At 54.1% G+C, this 15,914-nt stretch overlaps 3 protein-coding genes across 3 annotated transcripts; 1 reads left to right on the forward strand and 2 right to left on the reverse strand.

Annotated features, from left to right (window-relative positions):
- Positions 1-4,645: 4,645 nt before the first annotated feature.
- Positions 4,646-6,672, forward strand: GLRG_04957 (uncharacterized protein; the record flags this gene model as incomplete). The annotated part of the gene is made up of 2 exons (XM_008095642.1): positions 4,646-6,393; positions 6,450-6,672. 2 exons carry the CDS (start codon positions 4,646-4,648, stop codon positions 6,670-6,672), a joined length of 1,971 nt encoding a protein of 656 aa, XP_008093833.1.
- Positions 6,673-8,019: 1,347 nt separating this feature from the next.
- Positions 8,020-9,453, reverse strand: GLRG_04958 (uncharacterized protein; the record flags this gene model as incomplete). The annotated part of the gene is made up of 1 exon (XM_008095643.1): positions 8,020-9,453. One exon carries the CDS (start codon positions 9,451-9,453, stop codon positions 8,020-8,022), a length of 1,434 nt encoding a protein of 477 aa, XP_008093834.1.
- Positions 9,454-11,466: 2,013 nt separating this feature from the next.
- Positions 11,467-11,886, reverse strand: GLRG_04959 (uncharacterized protein; the record flags this gene model as incomplete). The annotated part of the gene is made up of 3 exons (XM_008095644.1): positions 11,467-11,669; positions 11,738-11,779; positions 11,841-11,886. 3 exons carry the CDS (start codon positions 11,884-11,886, stop codon positions 11,467-11,469), a joined length of 291 nt encoding a protein of 96 aa, XP_008093835.1.
- Positions 11,887-15,914: the final 4,028 nt, after the last annotated feature.

Genomic DNA, 15,914 nt, shown 5'->3' on the forward strand with positions numbered 1-15,914 from the left:
CGGTTCTTTCTATAACGCTCCCTGGGCTTTGAAAATTAATCTACGCCGTCTTGGTTTGGCATGTCTCAAATACCTAGGTATTGGAGTGAACAATCCTCCGCCTTGGAAATATGTCATACTTTCCCGTGGGATTTCTACTTTCATACATGCATTGCCCTCCGAGACAGATGCATTCGACGACAGCGACCGCCATAGCGAGGCTTTCGCAAGCTCGCCATCAAAAAGTTGTCTACGAATGCTTCCGGGTGCACCCGTCAGCCGACGATCTGTTCATCGCTGAGCATGCTGACCTTTCCAGACACCTGTTGTCTGGACACCAGTCAGTGAAATTCCAACCCATTTATTTACCGGATTGGGGCCAGTACCACCACGCCCAGTGAGTTTGACATTGATGTCAAACAAGTTTCTGAGAGCATGAGTCGAGGTCAGCAGAACGAACATCCTTGGACCTAGGTTTGGTTAGGTGTTCGGAAGCAACAACAACAGAAAAACCGACCCCGACCCCGATGGACTCTGTCTCCGCATCCCCCTCCACTCTTGTCGCTCTGCATAGCTTCCCCAGTCTCGGTTTCTGGGGTCAGCCTGTCGGTCCGATTTCTCACATGGTGTTTTCCGAAATTTTGAGCCTGAAGCTTACAAACCCTCACCCAACGAACGGTCTGCTGCAGGCCCTACCCACCTAGCCTGTCAGGTCTCCACCAAGCGTGTCACGTCACTTAAAGGATGAAAGCCTTTTGGCCTCCTGGTCATCGTGTCCCTTACTACATTGTTGCCCTGAGCGCGCAAGCGGGAAGCCAGATGTACCGCTTAAGGGCATGCATGCATGCCAATTGACCTGTCTTACTCACAGGCAATCCCTCGTTGACCCCATCTTTGGGCATCGTTACTTTTTGTTGTTGTCTCATTGGACCAAGCGATGTTGTACGACTCAAAGTCTTTTATATGTCGACAGAATATTGACCAAGGTTGGTGGGACAACGAAAAGTCAAAACAGAGCTTCACTTACCCTCTACCTGGGCGAGACCGCATCACTTCCCCAATTTGTCCTCCCCGTGAAGCAAGAGAGCTGATTGACTACTGAAGACACACAGTGGTTACTTCGGCGTTCCTGGTTGTCATTGGCAACGCTCCTTGGCTTCAACTACCATAGTTCCCATGATTATTCGATGGCCCCGTCTCCCGGAACCCACCCGGGCCACATTCCGTGGCCACCGTTGAGCCGCAGTCAGGAAATGACCAGGCGACTGGAATTTCAAGCCAAATCTTGCGGCCCAACCTAGGACAGAAAACCTTCCGGGTCGGTCTAGGCTGCCCTGTTAGTCGACCATCCTATCAAATTCTAGAATTTTACCCGGGGAAAGGGTTGAAAAAGGCAAGATGGAGGCCTCGCCTGCAGACACTCCGGCTATGCCTTTTCGTTGTTGACTGTGTATGGAAGACGCGCCGCGGCTAGCAAGCAGCCTTAGGTCGGAGGTGAACTTTATGATACCCTCAATCTGATTGGCGGATGAGATAGATAATACTTGGCCAAATAGCGAAACACTGTGATCCTACAAACTATATGCCACGCAATGACAACTTCTGGGGGCCGAGTCTCGTCAGATCAGTCCTTAGTTCACTGCGTGGTGCAGCTTCAGCGCACCATGACGACAGGCCAAACCGATGTCTGTCAAAGCCGAAGATCAGCCGTCACGTGATCACACGCGCTCTTTTCGGTCAAGGTTTTCCCTTTCGACCCACGACGGTCTATCAACCACATGCAACATGAATCACCAACAACTAACCGACCTCAACAATATTGTAACGGCGCGCGACCGTGCAAATCGGGTCACAGTAACATGCGAAAAATGATTTGAATCCATTCTCGGCGGCCGTTGGGGCAAAGGAGGGGATACGCACCACCGGGTTGCTCTAGGATTTCATGTGCGGATGCAGCGGGGTCTGGTGCTCGCAAAGGGCGTTCTCTCGCTGCGGCAGATGGTCAGGATGGATGGAGCGTTTTCCCGCTATCTTTGAAGATGGCGAGCTTTTTCTGCATTGCTGCCGCCCTCCTGCTCCCTGCGCGAAGCCACGTTGCCAACGATGATGGAGGTCCCCGCTGCCGCCCATAGCAAACGCCCATTCGAAACGATACCGGTGTTGAGTCATCGACGACAGGCTACATCTTAGCCATTTCAGATGCTTTTCGACTACACAATCAAACCAAGGGATGATTGGGAAAACCATACCGGCAGAACATGTTGAATCGAGCCTTACCGATACTTATGGTGCTGGGTTTTTTGCCTGCTCTGCTCAAAGAGCTCCCGGAGAAAGGCTTCCACGGGGTATCTACGCCGACATCCTGATTGGCCACGGTGCTCCTTGTCGAGCAAGTGCGCTCGCTGTGATGAAGAAGCCACCCGAGATACATGGACAAAACCATCAGCATGACCATTTTCATGCGGCATCTCCGTTTCCGGGCGTGGGCCGTGGCTTGTTACTGAGGCCTCGACCTTTCACTCGGTACCGCCATTGAGGTTTGGGTGTACTGCTGATGTTGAACATTTCAACCGGTCTGTATTTTTGGGCATATACTGTACAGCATGAGCCCAGATGCCCAATCCAAGACTTGGGTTTTTTGTTCAACATGGTGCGTCAAGCGTGGTTTTGGTCGACATCGAGATGGAATCGGCGGGTGCCGGCACGTAAATCGTACATAGTGACCTTGTTGCACTGGTCTTATGCCCCGCTGCATGAGCAATGGCAGAGAGAAGGACAGATAGTTTGCCAGGCTGTTGCAGCCTAATGCTGCGACTCCTGGCTTGGAAAGGATCTGACTTCAGATTGTCCGAGGCACGGCTACAGCAGAGGACAGCCGACCTCTGGGAAAGAGGCACAGGACGACATGTTGGTATGGTTCTGCAAGTGCACCACTTTGCCGGGAGGAAGGGGAGCCTCAACCTGACGGCCTAGCTGAACCGACGGTTTTGGTGGTTTGGCGTGCCGCACCGGCCACTATGTACAACACGCCTACCGCTGATTCCTCGAAAACTCACGACAACCCAACGGAACTGTTCGTTCTTTGGCCTGCTCTACCCTCAAGAGCGAGCCTTGCGCTGACAACTTCCCTGGATACATTTTTGTTTTATTTTTTCGTTGTCGCGGACTGGTTTTGCCTGGGTTGCCCGACACCACTTTCGACGCCTCGACAACTGCATATCACGCTTACCACCTAGTCTGAGTCGTCGCGTTATCGGCAAAACCTCGGCTGGCAACGTGCTTGCACCTAAAAACTCAAATCGGATCGGCTGTAGCGATGGAGTCCTACCATTACAAACGCCCTCGACATGTCGCCATGAGAGACGACCGCAGACCAGGCGATGAGCGCAGAGACCGAGGCAGAGCTGGTCGAGAAGTGACACGCTCACGCAGATCTCCGTCGCCTCCCCACCGCCGACCTCGGGAAGCCGATAGACTGCTAGATAGCAAACCGCGCGACCCTCTCCCCGATAAGTCACAGCCTTCTGGTCGAACCCACCACAGACCACGCGACCGTAGCAGAGACCGAACCCGTCGAGCATCACCATCGCCTGTCCGTCGCGAAAAGTACAGGGAAGATTCTCGAGATCGATCTCGTGGCAGGGGCGCTGGCGACTCGAGGCACGAATCTCGAGCTAAGCACCAGCGAGACCACAGTAGAGGACCGACTCGAGGCGACGGTCCTACATCACCGTCCTCGAAACAAGTGAGAAGCCGAAGTCGCGACAGGGGTGGCGCCGACGGGAAGAAGGATAGACGGGACGCCAGCCCGCGTCGTGACCATAAAGATCCAGCACCCCTTGGAGACACGGGACGAAGTTCTCGAGGTTCCCCTCACCCGCCCCGGAGAACACTCACCCCCGATCGCCGCGAATACCGCTCGAAACCCAAGGAGAGGGCTCGTCGAAGTCACCGAAGCAGGTCTCGCTCACCTGATAGAGACAGGAGACGAGACCGCCGTGATTATTCCCCTACTCACCGTCGCGAGCCATCCCCTGGTCGAAGGCGAGGTCGATCTCCACTTCCTCATCGACAGAGATCCCCCGTTAGAAAATCCTCAGCATCCGTCCGAGGTGATCGTCGTCTAGCATCACCACGTCGCAGCTCCAGAGACCGGCCGCGTCAAAAACCGCCTAGATCCCGTGCCTCTTCCCGGTCCCTCAGTAGGGGATCGGGGAAACGGGTTCCACAAGACGACGAAACCCGAGTCCCTTCAAAGTCACAACCTTCATCCGGCGCCAATAGCGTAGAGGTCGGTATGAGTGGCAGAGGAAATCATCGAGGCAGCTTTGCCTCTCAGATACCACCTGGACTTCCTCACAGCCAGCAGTATAGTGACCCTCGACAATTCTCTCAATCCCCGCAACCGACTCCAAACTCATACAACGCGTCCCCGAACCAGTCGCCGTACGGTGCTGGTCGGGGAAATTGGGGTTCCCAGCAATTCTCCCCAACACAGTATGTCGCTCATCGCTCCATCATTTCATCATCACGCACTTGCTAACCATCATCAAGCCAATACCCCCCTCAGTATCCACAACCTAATTACGGTCCTCCGACGGGTCCGTCAGGTGCCTACACGCCAAACGCCTCATACTCACCACCACCATCCGCCCCCACTGGCCCAATGCAACAATATTCTCAAGGGAGCTTTCGCGGCAACTACCGTGGTGGCTCTGCATTCCGAGGAAACCAGTTCGGCCAAGGCCGAGGTGGCTACAGAGGCAACAGCTTCAAAAGTGCTGCCCAGTGGACTTCCAACACTTCCAATGCCGGCTCGCGACACCCGGAGGATGTGAAGTCTCAGCAATCGACCACCCCCGCTCAGAGCAACAAATCAGATGTTGGCGATAATGTAGACGTGGGCGAGAACCCTTTTCGCCCGTCCAAAGACCTACAAGTTGAGGACACAACACCCTCCGATAAGGCCAGTGAGAGCAATGCTCCCCATTCAAACAGGATTCCTCCGTCCGGTCCGGCTGCTCAGTCTACATCGTCGTCTTCGAAGTTCAGCTTTGCGTTTAAGGCATCTGCAAAGCCCACTCCGACGGCGCCTAAGCCTGAGATCTCACAAAAGTTTAACGCCGTCCCTGCGAAGCGTGACGCTTCCCAACAGCGTGACTCCAAGGATGGAGATCGTGACCGTGATCGCGATCGGGAACGGGAACGGGAACGGGAACGGGAACGGGAGCGAGAGAGGGACCGTGAACGTGATCGCGACCGCGATCGTGATCGGGAGCGAGAGAGAGCAAGGGTCAAAGCTCGAGAGAGGGATAGAGAAGCTGACAGAGACATTCCTCGGGGTGCTCCCACCGAGCCCGCTTCCGCCAGAGCTCGCCAGGAGCCGCGCCAACCCCCTCCAGGCCCGCGGCAGCCGCCTGCTCCCAGAACACGAAAGATCAAGAAGATCATGAAGCGCTTAAAACCAGGACCCAAGCTGCCCGCCGACCTGATCAAGTCCGACTCGGTATATTTTCGCAAACCTGGAAATGAGTCGGTTGTAGGCTCTGGCACGTATGGCAAGGTCTTTAAGGCCTTGCACGTTTATACGAAGGGCTTAGTAGCTTTGAAGCGCATCCGCATGGAAGGAGAGAGGGATGGATTTCCCGTTACGGCTGTTCGAGAGATCAAGTTGCTCCAGTCGCTTCGACATACCAACATCGTCCAGCTCCAAGAGGTCATGGTCGAGAGGAACGACTGCTTCATGGTTTTCGAATACTTGTCTCACGACCTGACGGGCATTCTGAACCACCCGTCATTCACCTTGGATGCGGCCCAGAGAAAACACATGGCAATGCAGCTCTTCGACGGCCTCGACTACCTGCATAAGCGGGGCGTTCTCCACCGAGACATCAAAGCCGCTAACATCCTGGTCAGTAGCGATGGTATTCTCAAGTTGGCAGATTTTGGCCTGGCGCGCTTCTATGCCAAGAGGCATCAGCTGGACTACACCAACCGAGTCATCACGATTTGGTATCGTTCGCCGGAGCTGCTACTTGGTGAGACCCAGTACGGACCTGCTTGCGATGTCTGGAGTGCTGCATGCGTCATGGTTGAGATATTCACCCGCCATGCCATCTTTCCGGGTGATGGTAGCGAGATCAACCAACTGGATAAGATTTATGCGGTGATGGGCACCCCGAACAAGGCGGAATGGCCGGGGCTCGTCGACATGCCGTGGTTCGAGCTGTTGCGTCCTGGGTACCGACGTGCAAGCACCTTCGCCTCCAAATACCAGGACAAGATCCCAGCTGCAGCTTATAGGCTCTTGGCCGCCATGTTCCGCTATGACCCCACAAAGAGGCCATCGGCTGCAGAGGTTCTGGCGGATGACTACTTCACCACCGAGGACCCTCCCCCGCGACAGGCTGTAGAGTGAGTTGTCTCTTCCAAAACCCTTTTATGAGAATGTTGGCTAATTTTTTGCACAGGCTTGCCGACTTGGATGGCGACTGGCACGAGTTCGAGTCCAAGGCGCTACGACGCGAGAACGAGCGCAAGGAGAAAGAAGCGCGGCGCGCAGCCGCTTCAGCCAAAGATAGCAGGTCCAGAGACCGCAAGAGGGAACCCGAAGCCCACGATGATCGCGGTGACGCCAAGAGAATCCACGTCGAGGGAAAGCCGACGGTTTCCGCGGAGCGTCCGAAGGCCTAGTGGGCGCTGACTGGTCTCGGGGGATCTGATATTTGACGTGGTTCTGCAATGGGGCTGCTGCAATGGGCGAACCGGGACATGCATCGATTCTTCTATACACTTGCATTGTTTGCGTTGGCACGGCGTTGGGGAATCTTGAAGGGTTTAGGGGCCGGAGGAGAACCGAGGCGTCTCTTTTTACTTTCGAGCTCAGGGATTGCGAGCTCGATATATTTTGAAGACATTGAACATTCGCAAATAAACGAGAGGGAGCGGAGAGAAAAAGAAACGATCTTTAAAGGAAGAGGCGTCGGAGGCAACTGGTGTGTGAGTTGCCTTGGGGAAAAAAACCAGTCTTCGAGGAGGGGGGGGGGGGGGGTTGCAGGAATAGCTGTATCATTGTTGCATCCCACTTGCTGTGGATGACAACCCAGTATAGACTCAGACTATGGGGTTTGTGGGGAAATACACCAACAAATGACGGTGACGCGACTTGGTCGATTTGCTTCGATGCCTTCTTTATTATTCGTCCGCCGTGAATTGTGATAATCGTTGCCGGGGGGGGGAGGAGGTTCAGAATCCTCTTTCGATCGGGTTGATATTGGGAATTGCCTTTTTCAACGTCTATGAAAGTTCAGAAATCAGAAGACAAATTTCATGCCGCAAGAAAGAGGATCAGGCAAAACAGCCTCACGTCCTCGAAACTCGCCAAAGGATACCAGGCTGGTGGTTCATGCAACGACGTGGTGCGTCGAGCGTCGTCGAAACCGAAAGGTTGGGAAGGGGGGGTGTCCTCTCTCCCAGGCGGTGACACAGGGGCTCTTTAAGAGGACGGCAGAACTTCCTCGTCGTGCTGCGTGATATCTCCACCTGGTTCAAAGACGCGGAGGCCGCCAACTGGAGCTGGCTACCAGATGGTCGAGCTCATCTAGGACATGTGCGACAAATACCATGAACCTACTAGCGGACCGCCCAATAATTGAATAACGCCATATATTATGAAAAAGTTTTAGTCTGAAAATACCAACCGGTTTCTAGTCCATCCCGTTGCCCATCCTGGGGCATGCCCTCTCATTCAGTATGTATCATAAATGGCCGTGAAACAGATTATTCGTTAGCTCGTGAGTTTGTACTGCTTACAGGCGGTGATACGAATTTCCCGTTTTCGATCTTGCGCCTCCTGGTCGTTTTGTGTATAGCCTTCCCGCTTTGTGTATAGGGTATCAAAAATGGAACCTTTATTTTTGGTACTGTCCTTTTCCGAGCCTCGGCAGTTCAGGCCAAATGGTATTACCAAGTTGCGTGTGCCATCCACGACGAAGGCGTCTTATCCCCAATCTTGTGAAGTTTGATTGTCACCTCACAGGCTCAAGACTGGCCCTCGATGGCCTTTCCTTTACTTTTGAAACCGGCCGTCTTAAGCAGTTCCCGCAAGCTACCCTCAGCATGGCTCCTCGAAACGCCGCCTTGAGCAGACGCTGACCCAAGTCCCACAATCGGCGGCAGTCTCCACGGCACCCAGCCGGTCAGACCAGCCAGGAGTCCCGCCGGTGGCTTCGTCTGATCGGGCTGGGTCAAGGTCTCGTGGTGCTGGGGTTCATGACCGTCAGCCCGGGGCCTTTCGTCCGAGCCCTTGGCTGCACGGCGATGGGCCACGTTCTCCTCAGCATCTGTTCGGACTTCGAGATGGCTCGTCGAGGTCTTCGGCAGAGCTGGCTCGCTGACCAGGCCTGTTGCTGAGTTCCGCGGTGAGGCAATACTGGCGGCAAAGCCCTGGCGTGTGCTCTCTAGCATGGCCGTGGCGAATGAGGATGACTTCTGCCGCACAAGCGGCGGAGGCTGGCCCTTCGGATCTTTGCTTGACGGCCCCTCGGCTTCACTGCCCGATGAAGTCGGCGATGTGCTACCTGAAGACTTCCTTGCGGTCCTGCCCCGTACCTCGGCCGTGATCTCTGCGGCCGACTTCTTCTTCGACTTGTCTTCCTCGGAAGATCGGCTCGAAGACATGATGGTTTCAAGTGTACCCATCGCTATACTTCTTCTCCTACCACCGCTGCGCCTCTTATGCCTGCGCTCGTCGTCCGACACAACGGCCTCTAACGTAGGGCCGGCATTCTGGCGTTGGCGTCTAGACGATGAGGCTCGGCCTGCAAAAGATGAACCGGACCCGTGAGGAGCAACGTGAACCTCATACTGGTTGCTTAGCGAGTACCGTGACCGAGCACATATCTCAGCAATACGGTCGAGGTCAGCGTTGATGTTGTTCTCCCCCTCCTGCGACTCGATGTTGGCCATCATGCTCTTGAAGCTGTATGCTTCGACGGGTGGAAGCTTGGTCAGGGCACCCTGGCCCTCCAGCCGCTTTTTCGCCATGCCTCTCGCTATGCTTAGGCCGCCATGCTGAGACGGCTTGCTCCCACTGAATGGAGTCCTAAGAGCTATGATGCGCCGTACAGATGCCGCAGGGCTGCTCACAACAGAAAAGGCTGCCCGAGAGCCGAGACCGCCTCCGTTGGAACCGTTGCCGCGGTTGGTACTCGTGGGGCGACTGTGAGACCCGGAGTACGTCCTCACAATGACGGGCTGAGAGTATGTGCTGCTCTGGGCCCCAGTCGACTTGGCGTAACGGTGACGGGAAGGATAGTTGCTGTTGAGCTCCCGGAGAGCAGATGTACGATGTGCCGCAGTGCTGCCGTCGAAAGGTATGGGCTTTCCCTCGGCTGTCGAAGGGACAAGTGATGTTGAGGATGTATCAGGCTGGAAGAGAGGAGGGAATGAAAATGGCAATGAATCTCGCGTCATTCTTTTAGACGCGAGTGGTAAAGGAGAATGGGTACCACCAGCAGCGCCTCCAGCGCGACTAGTCAGGGTTGGATGATGGGACTGAAATGAACCGGACTGGTCCTGAGAAGGGACCTTCCCTGAATCCATGTTCAATGGAGATGGTTGCTCGTGGAATGGGTTATATATATAGATATATATGCAGTGAGGACAGCATGAGCTGCTAGGCCAAGGTACCAGTTAAGAGCGGCAGGCCGGCGTTGATGCGTCGTGCGGCAGGATGGAGCTGAGGGAAAGTCAGATCAGCGAGCGCGGAGACATGGTTGGTTCTATTGTGTCGCTTCTCGCGTGCCGAACGGGACTGTATGCTGAGTGCTGTTCAAGACCGGGATGTGGTTCGTGGGCGAAGGAGGATATGCAGAGGTAGGGTTTTCAGCAAGAGCGCGTCCCGTCCGTTCTGGATAGGATGAGCTTCCACCTCCTCGATGGGTGGTCTAGGAGACAGACAGAGGTGGAGATTAGGGAGGTTGAGACACACAGGAAGAGTGGGCGACCGAGTGTAAGGTGTGAGTGATGGTTGTGGACCTCTTTAAGAAGAAGCAATCCGGATCGCCTCGAGATGCGTAGGAAAAGGCCTTGTCCTGATTCACCGCAGCAATTGCAGATTTGTCTTGGTAGGTAGGAAGGAAACTTTGATAAGGAAAGGAAAGGAGGAGGGGGGAAAAATAAGGCAAGTCGGGCAATGTCTGGGGTGAAGTTGCATCGCATCAGGTTGTAGCAATAGGCGGGGGGAAGGCGGCAACAGGCAGGAGGCAGGCTACATGCAGATTAGACTGGGCTAAGAGGCAGAAGCAGAGGTAGTGAGGCACTAGCAGCTGGACTGTCAACTACCTATTGCAGGCTAGAGCAACGCGGCACCAGCGAACAAGCAGGTGCGTGCTGCACGAGTGTCGTGGCTGCCGTTCAAAGGGTGGTCCAACGCCAACCCCCCTGTCACTGCCATTGGCTCTCGTCCAACGACAGCTGGCCCTACCGTGTCGACTGAACGTTGCTGTGAGATGACCGCACTGTCCCCGCCGTTCGCTCTCCTTCCCGTTCCCCTCATGAACTCGGCGAACTCGCCCACCCACTGGGCTGTTCTTCGTGTCTACAATCTGGCTGTATGCGCCCGGGCCATAGCCAAAAGTGACCAGTCACTAACACCTCAGTGGCTGCGGTCGCCGGCTTTTAACCACCATGATGAAAGTCGCCTTCACATGGGCAAAATTCCAATTAATCGTTGAACGGTGTGGAGCCTGCTAGCAGTGGAGATGGCGCAATTCCTCGGACTTTGACAGCAGGTTGACAATTGTCAGATATATGATTATCCACGATTGTTTCAAAAAAGTGGTTGACATGAGTGACGACGACCGAAGGCGTGGCCGTTGTCCCATCATCTCCTCCCGCCCGTTGTGGATCCGATAACGGCAGTCTTCCAGCCTATCTTAGAGGGTCGGAGTGAATCAATGATCACCGCGCGCGCGCATGGAACCGACCGCCTAGCCCTGTCGAGGCGGTTGTCCACCCTCCCTCGCTCATTCGAGGGCCGAGATGCAACCAGCTCTTTTCGGCTCCGACTGCATCCTTCGACGCTGTGGTCTCCTATGTAGGTGTTGCGCTCTGCCCGTGAAATCGGGCATTATGACCTGCACAGTGTAACAGGAGCTGGCAGCGAGGGACAAGGTCGGATGCGCTGGCGCTCCGATCCGGCGCCTGTCCTGCACGCAAGCCAGGCACGCTCACGTAGTTGGTTAGGATTTCAGACGTAGCACCTGCGATTGTTATTCCTGTTCATCATTGTACATCCATGCCTGTCGTTCCATAAAAACACCAGATCGCCGTCGTATGTCGGCATTACAACACCGACTATAACATGGTTCTTCTCGAAATCGATCTATCTCCCGTGTCGTATGCTCGTACCCGGGCCACATCGAGCTTGATTAAGCAGCAGATGTACTTTCGCCATACGACCAACAGACTCTTTCATCTTTTTGTTCAGGCCGTGCCCTGAGCAATCGTCCCATAACCGTGCCCACCGCTCTGCACGTTGTCGCTGTAAACGCCTGGCGCGCGACCAGTAATGATGCGCCCCTCTCGTGCCTGTTCCTTGCGATCGTAATAGACGTACTCGATGTAGAAGGCGTGGATGTGGCCAGGGAGGTATCCCAGGATCGTCAGGCAGATATTGACGAGGAGATCTACGTAGCTAGTCAGTATCATGTATCACACGTACGAGGTCGGGGTATGATCATCGACGATAACTTACCCATTCCGCAGCCAGCGACAGCATAGACGCCGACAGGGGGGACTACGCCCATATTAGCATATACCCAGTCTAGTCGGCTATTACTTGCATCGGAGAGACGTACTGAGGATAGTGATGAGGATAAGAAAGACTGCGGAGATGGCACCCATTTTGATGGTCTGAAGTGTTCGGTTCTAGTTGACGTTCTACGAGGATGATGCTTGGTGAGCCAAAGGATGAAAGTTGTCGACTGTACTGAATGGAAAGGGTACCGAAAGTTTGTTGGTGTTTGAGGGCAAAGAGGAGAGTTGCTGCTAAGGCGAGCAGAAGCTTAAATGCGTCAGCTCAGGTCCGACTCGACCTGGAACGGCCAAAAGTTCCCTTGCTTTCTGGTAACAGATTGCGTGTGCGCCCTGACGCCTCCGTTTACGTACCTACCTCAAGCAGCCAATGCGCGGGTGAATTCCACTGCAACTTGGAATGGCCTCCCATTCAATGACGTAACCGGCACGTGTTGTTTCAGTCTCGACAACAGCCGAACCTCTCGGCCCGTGGCCTGATGTGTGTCGGTGCTCTTTCTACCATGTACCTCAATGCCCCATATTGTGCTTTCAGACCCTCTGTCCATCCAAAAGTTTCGATTCAGGCTTGCTGAAAGATGAGTGAGAGGGTTTTTGGTGTGGCTCACTCAAACTCTCGATGTATCCCAGTGTCGTTCGTACCTGAAGGAAAGGGCGGCGACCGTCGCCAATCGCCGTAACCAGATGCGGTTGCGTGCCTAATCAAGGCCATGCCTATATCACCAGCGAAACATTTCAGTTTGGATGTTTCTGCGCGTCCGAGACATGCAGCTTTCCGGTTCCGAGATCGCGACTAATCCCATCGGCTAATGCTGCAACCCTCAGATTAGCCACGTTCTTCTGAAGCACCCAGCTGCTCGTCGAAATAAGCTTCTTTAATGTCCGATCTGCGGTGAAGTGAGCGCCTATTTGACCCATGGTCATCACCATCATTCAGCTTCACCGGACAATCCGTCGGGGACGACATGTAACGGCTTTCCATAGGGGTTGAAAACCGGCGGTGCCAAAGTGCTTTGCTCGTGGGCGCCTTCAGACCCCGTCTGTGGCCAAGACTGATGAACGTACTTGATTTGACATATGGTAGCTGAATGTCCAGAATGATTACGATGCTAAGGGGGCGGTTTTACAACCAATGGTCAATTCGTTATCAAGACCTAGCCAAAACATTGGGATGCTGGAACTTTGTTGTCCGGTTACATATTTGAACGGTATAGACTGCCATCTTCAAGAAAATCGAAATTCCAAGTGGATAAGAATAGTATCGTCAACGACATTGTAACATCACTATTGGCCCGATCATCGGAAAATAAATTGTTACGAGAAAACTGCCGGTGTGCTGTCATATGGGCAGGGAACAGAGCCCTCGAAATGGCTGGACGCCCAGCTCTTCCGTCAGCCGCCAGGGATCACGGGCCGGCGACAGCAGCATATGTCTACGAACCTCTGGTTCCTGGGCTTGAACATATTGGCATATCCAAGGCACCTTGCATCGACATACAAGTCAAATCAGGTTCATCTCGGTTGAGGGGTACCGACGACGATGAATATATATGGAGGTTGCAGCGGCCGGCATCAATTGTCGAATTAGGCAGCAAGGATATTGAGGATAGCCCAAGCGGAAATGAGGCCGATGACGAAGGCTGAGTCTCAATTGGGCCTAACTGTATATGTTGCTGCACTTGGCGCATTTGAAAGAATGAAGAAAAATGAGGGGTGCAAAGGTCAGTCCTGTTGTGTCTCGCGAAAACTGTTGAGTGCCATCCTGTAAAGTTGAAGCAATATGAGGAAAGGGTGTGTTCTGGCTGCCAGTTGTGCTCGCTTTGCGATGATGATGGCGACAGTATCCGTACTCCGTACACTGTCTTTACTCAAGGGGAAAAGGAATGAATGCAAATGTTGGTTGATGCAACGGTATTCGTTAGCTCCTCGGGGTCCATCCTGCAAGAGATACCTACAGGTGGCCGGAAGTGGTGCAAACTAAGACACAGCTTCCAACCTTCTCGAAGCCTGGGTCCTGGGACGAGGTGTGTTAAACTAAGATGGTTCAAGGTCTGAGCCGTTGAATCAGCGGATTGGCCTATAGCATGACTGCGTCCGAGGGGCATGTGGCAAAACCCCTTGCTGGATTACAGGTTTATCCGTTTTGGGTGTCCGGCTGGGTACCTAGTGTAGAAGCCACCCACCACGACCTCCTCGTTCGCAGAACTGACCAGGTCGGCCGGGACAGCTTCCCGAGAACTTGGGAACCTGGTGGGTAGTCGGCGAAGTACACACAGAGCTACAATAAGGGGGAGCGACAGAGCGTGCTGCTTGCTGAGGGTACATTTCCTCTCCTTCTTTGCAGTTTTGATACGGTGCTAGTGAGCCGGTACAGAGGCCGCGTTACCGCCGGTGCCTATGAAAACGGGTTGGGGGACCAGAAGCTGACAGGGTGCTTGTGGAAGGGGAGACGAAGGTGTGGACTGATAATACCATCGGAGCGAGATGACGCCTCGCCGGCAAGCAAGCCAGGGCGGGCTGTGTGGGGCTGTTCTAGCGCTGGTCCTGGGACTGAGAGGCGTAGGAGACTGGTGACTTCTGCAGGAGATGCGCCTTCGGCAGCTCTCTTCTCTCATTGGCGAATGGTCGATATGCCTCGAGAGACAACATGGCAAAATAGAAAGAGCCCCTTTGTTGGATATTCATGACTACCTTCGAGCAGTTGGAGAAGCCATTTTCCCCCTTGGAAAGTTAGTTCGGCAGCTCCACGTGGGAGACAAGGAGATGGCATATATTGACGGTTAATGTGGTATGGATGGCCCAACTCTATTGATTGACAACAAAATTTGACAATTGCGCTACTACGCAGCCGGGCCATCACGTTTGAGGTAATTGACTTGCTCAGTTCAGTATACATTCGCGATAGGTAGCGTGCCTTACGGCTGTTAGCTGTGATGGTCATTACAAACACAAACGTGGGAGGGTGCCTCATCTCTGTTCCACGGCAGTCGTCCGCCGGCTCGTCAGCTCCCCCTCACAGTACGAGCGTCCAATGGCCAGTTGGTCGCACGTCGCGACGGCCCTTTCGGAGAGCGGAGGTTGATGGTGTGTGCGTAGGCACAGCTTCAGGTGAGTTGGAGGGACACTGGAACAATAAGGTGGTCAGGTAGGTAGGTAGTGTAGGCTCGGCACGGCAGGTCGGTGTGTGCCACAGGCGCATACGGCACCACCCCGGCGAATGATCGAGATCGACACACGACCGGGACGCGTTGTGCTGCCGCCTGTTATTGCTGTACGCTCTGCTCTGTTCTAAATACGACATGATGATGTGAGCAACGTGAGTGACCGGTTCATGCTGGGAGGAGACGAAAAGGACCGGACGAGAGAGAGAGAGAGGTGGTTTGATACTACTACTATACGGCATATCATTTCTGGTCGTTGCCAATGGTGCACTGTGCGAAATCTTGACATTTGCCAATAGGTACCAGACCGATAAACGATTCATTAGCGAGGCGAGAGGCCATGCGCTCACGCGAAAATACGAGGAGCCAAGAAAAGTGTTTTTTTTTCTTTCCCTTTTCTTCTTCTTTCTATTTATTTTCTAACGTGTAGAATAAAAAGAACCCCTAAGAAACTTCATCTCAGCAACACCTGGATGCCTTGTCTCATGTGCGAGAGTTGGTTGGTAAAGTGCAGTGCGCGTTTTGTTCCGAAAGTCACATCTGGGGCGGCGGGTGGTATGACGGGTGGGTTTCTCGGGATGCATATTCTGTTCTTTAGCATGGATGGAATTTTACTTTCACCCCATTTTTCCCACGTTGGGGCTAGGCGACCACACCACCTAACGGGCAAGAGCTCTTGGTGCGCTGATGTGGCTTTCTCAAGGTATCCGGGTAATTAGCGTCTGACGGACGGAGGTGCCTTGGGTCGGCAGCCAGGCATAAATGCAACGAGCACGGCCGCAGTCTTGGGCACGGCAATGACGCCGCCTCCAGCGGCCTACGTAGGTACCTACTAGGCGAGGCATGGTAGAGATGCTCCAGTATGGGTTGCATGTGGTGGTCGCCTAGGACCCCTTCAAAAGTCAATTTCTAGCTATCACCGTGCCACCGCGGCCAGCATGTCCTACTCTTTCGTAC

This window comes from Colletotrichum graminicola (genome assembly GCF_000149035.1).
Source record: "Colletotrichum graminicola M1.001 genomic scaffold supercont1.16, whole genome shotgun sequence".
In the NCBI taxonomy this organism is placed as follows: Eukaryota; Fungi; Ascomycota; class Sordariomycetes; order Glomerellales; family Glomerellaceae; genus Colletotrichum; species Colletotrichum graminicola.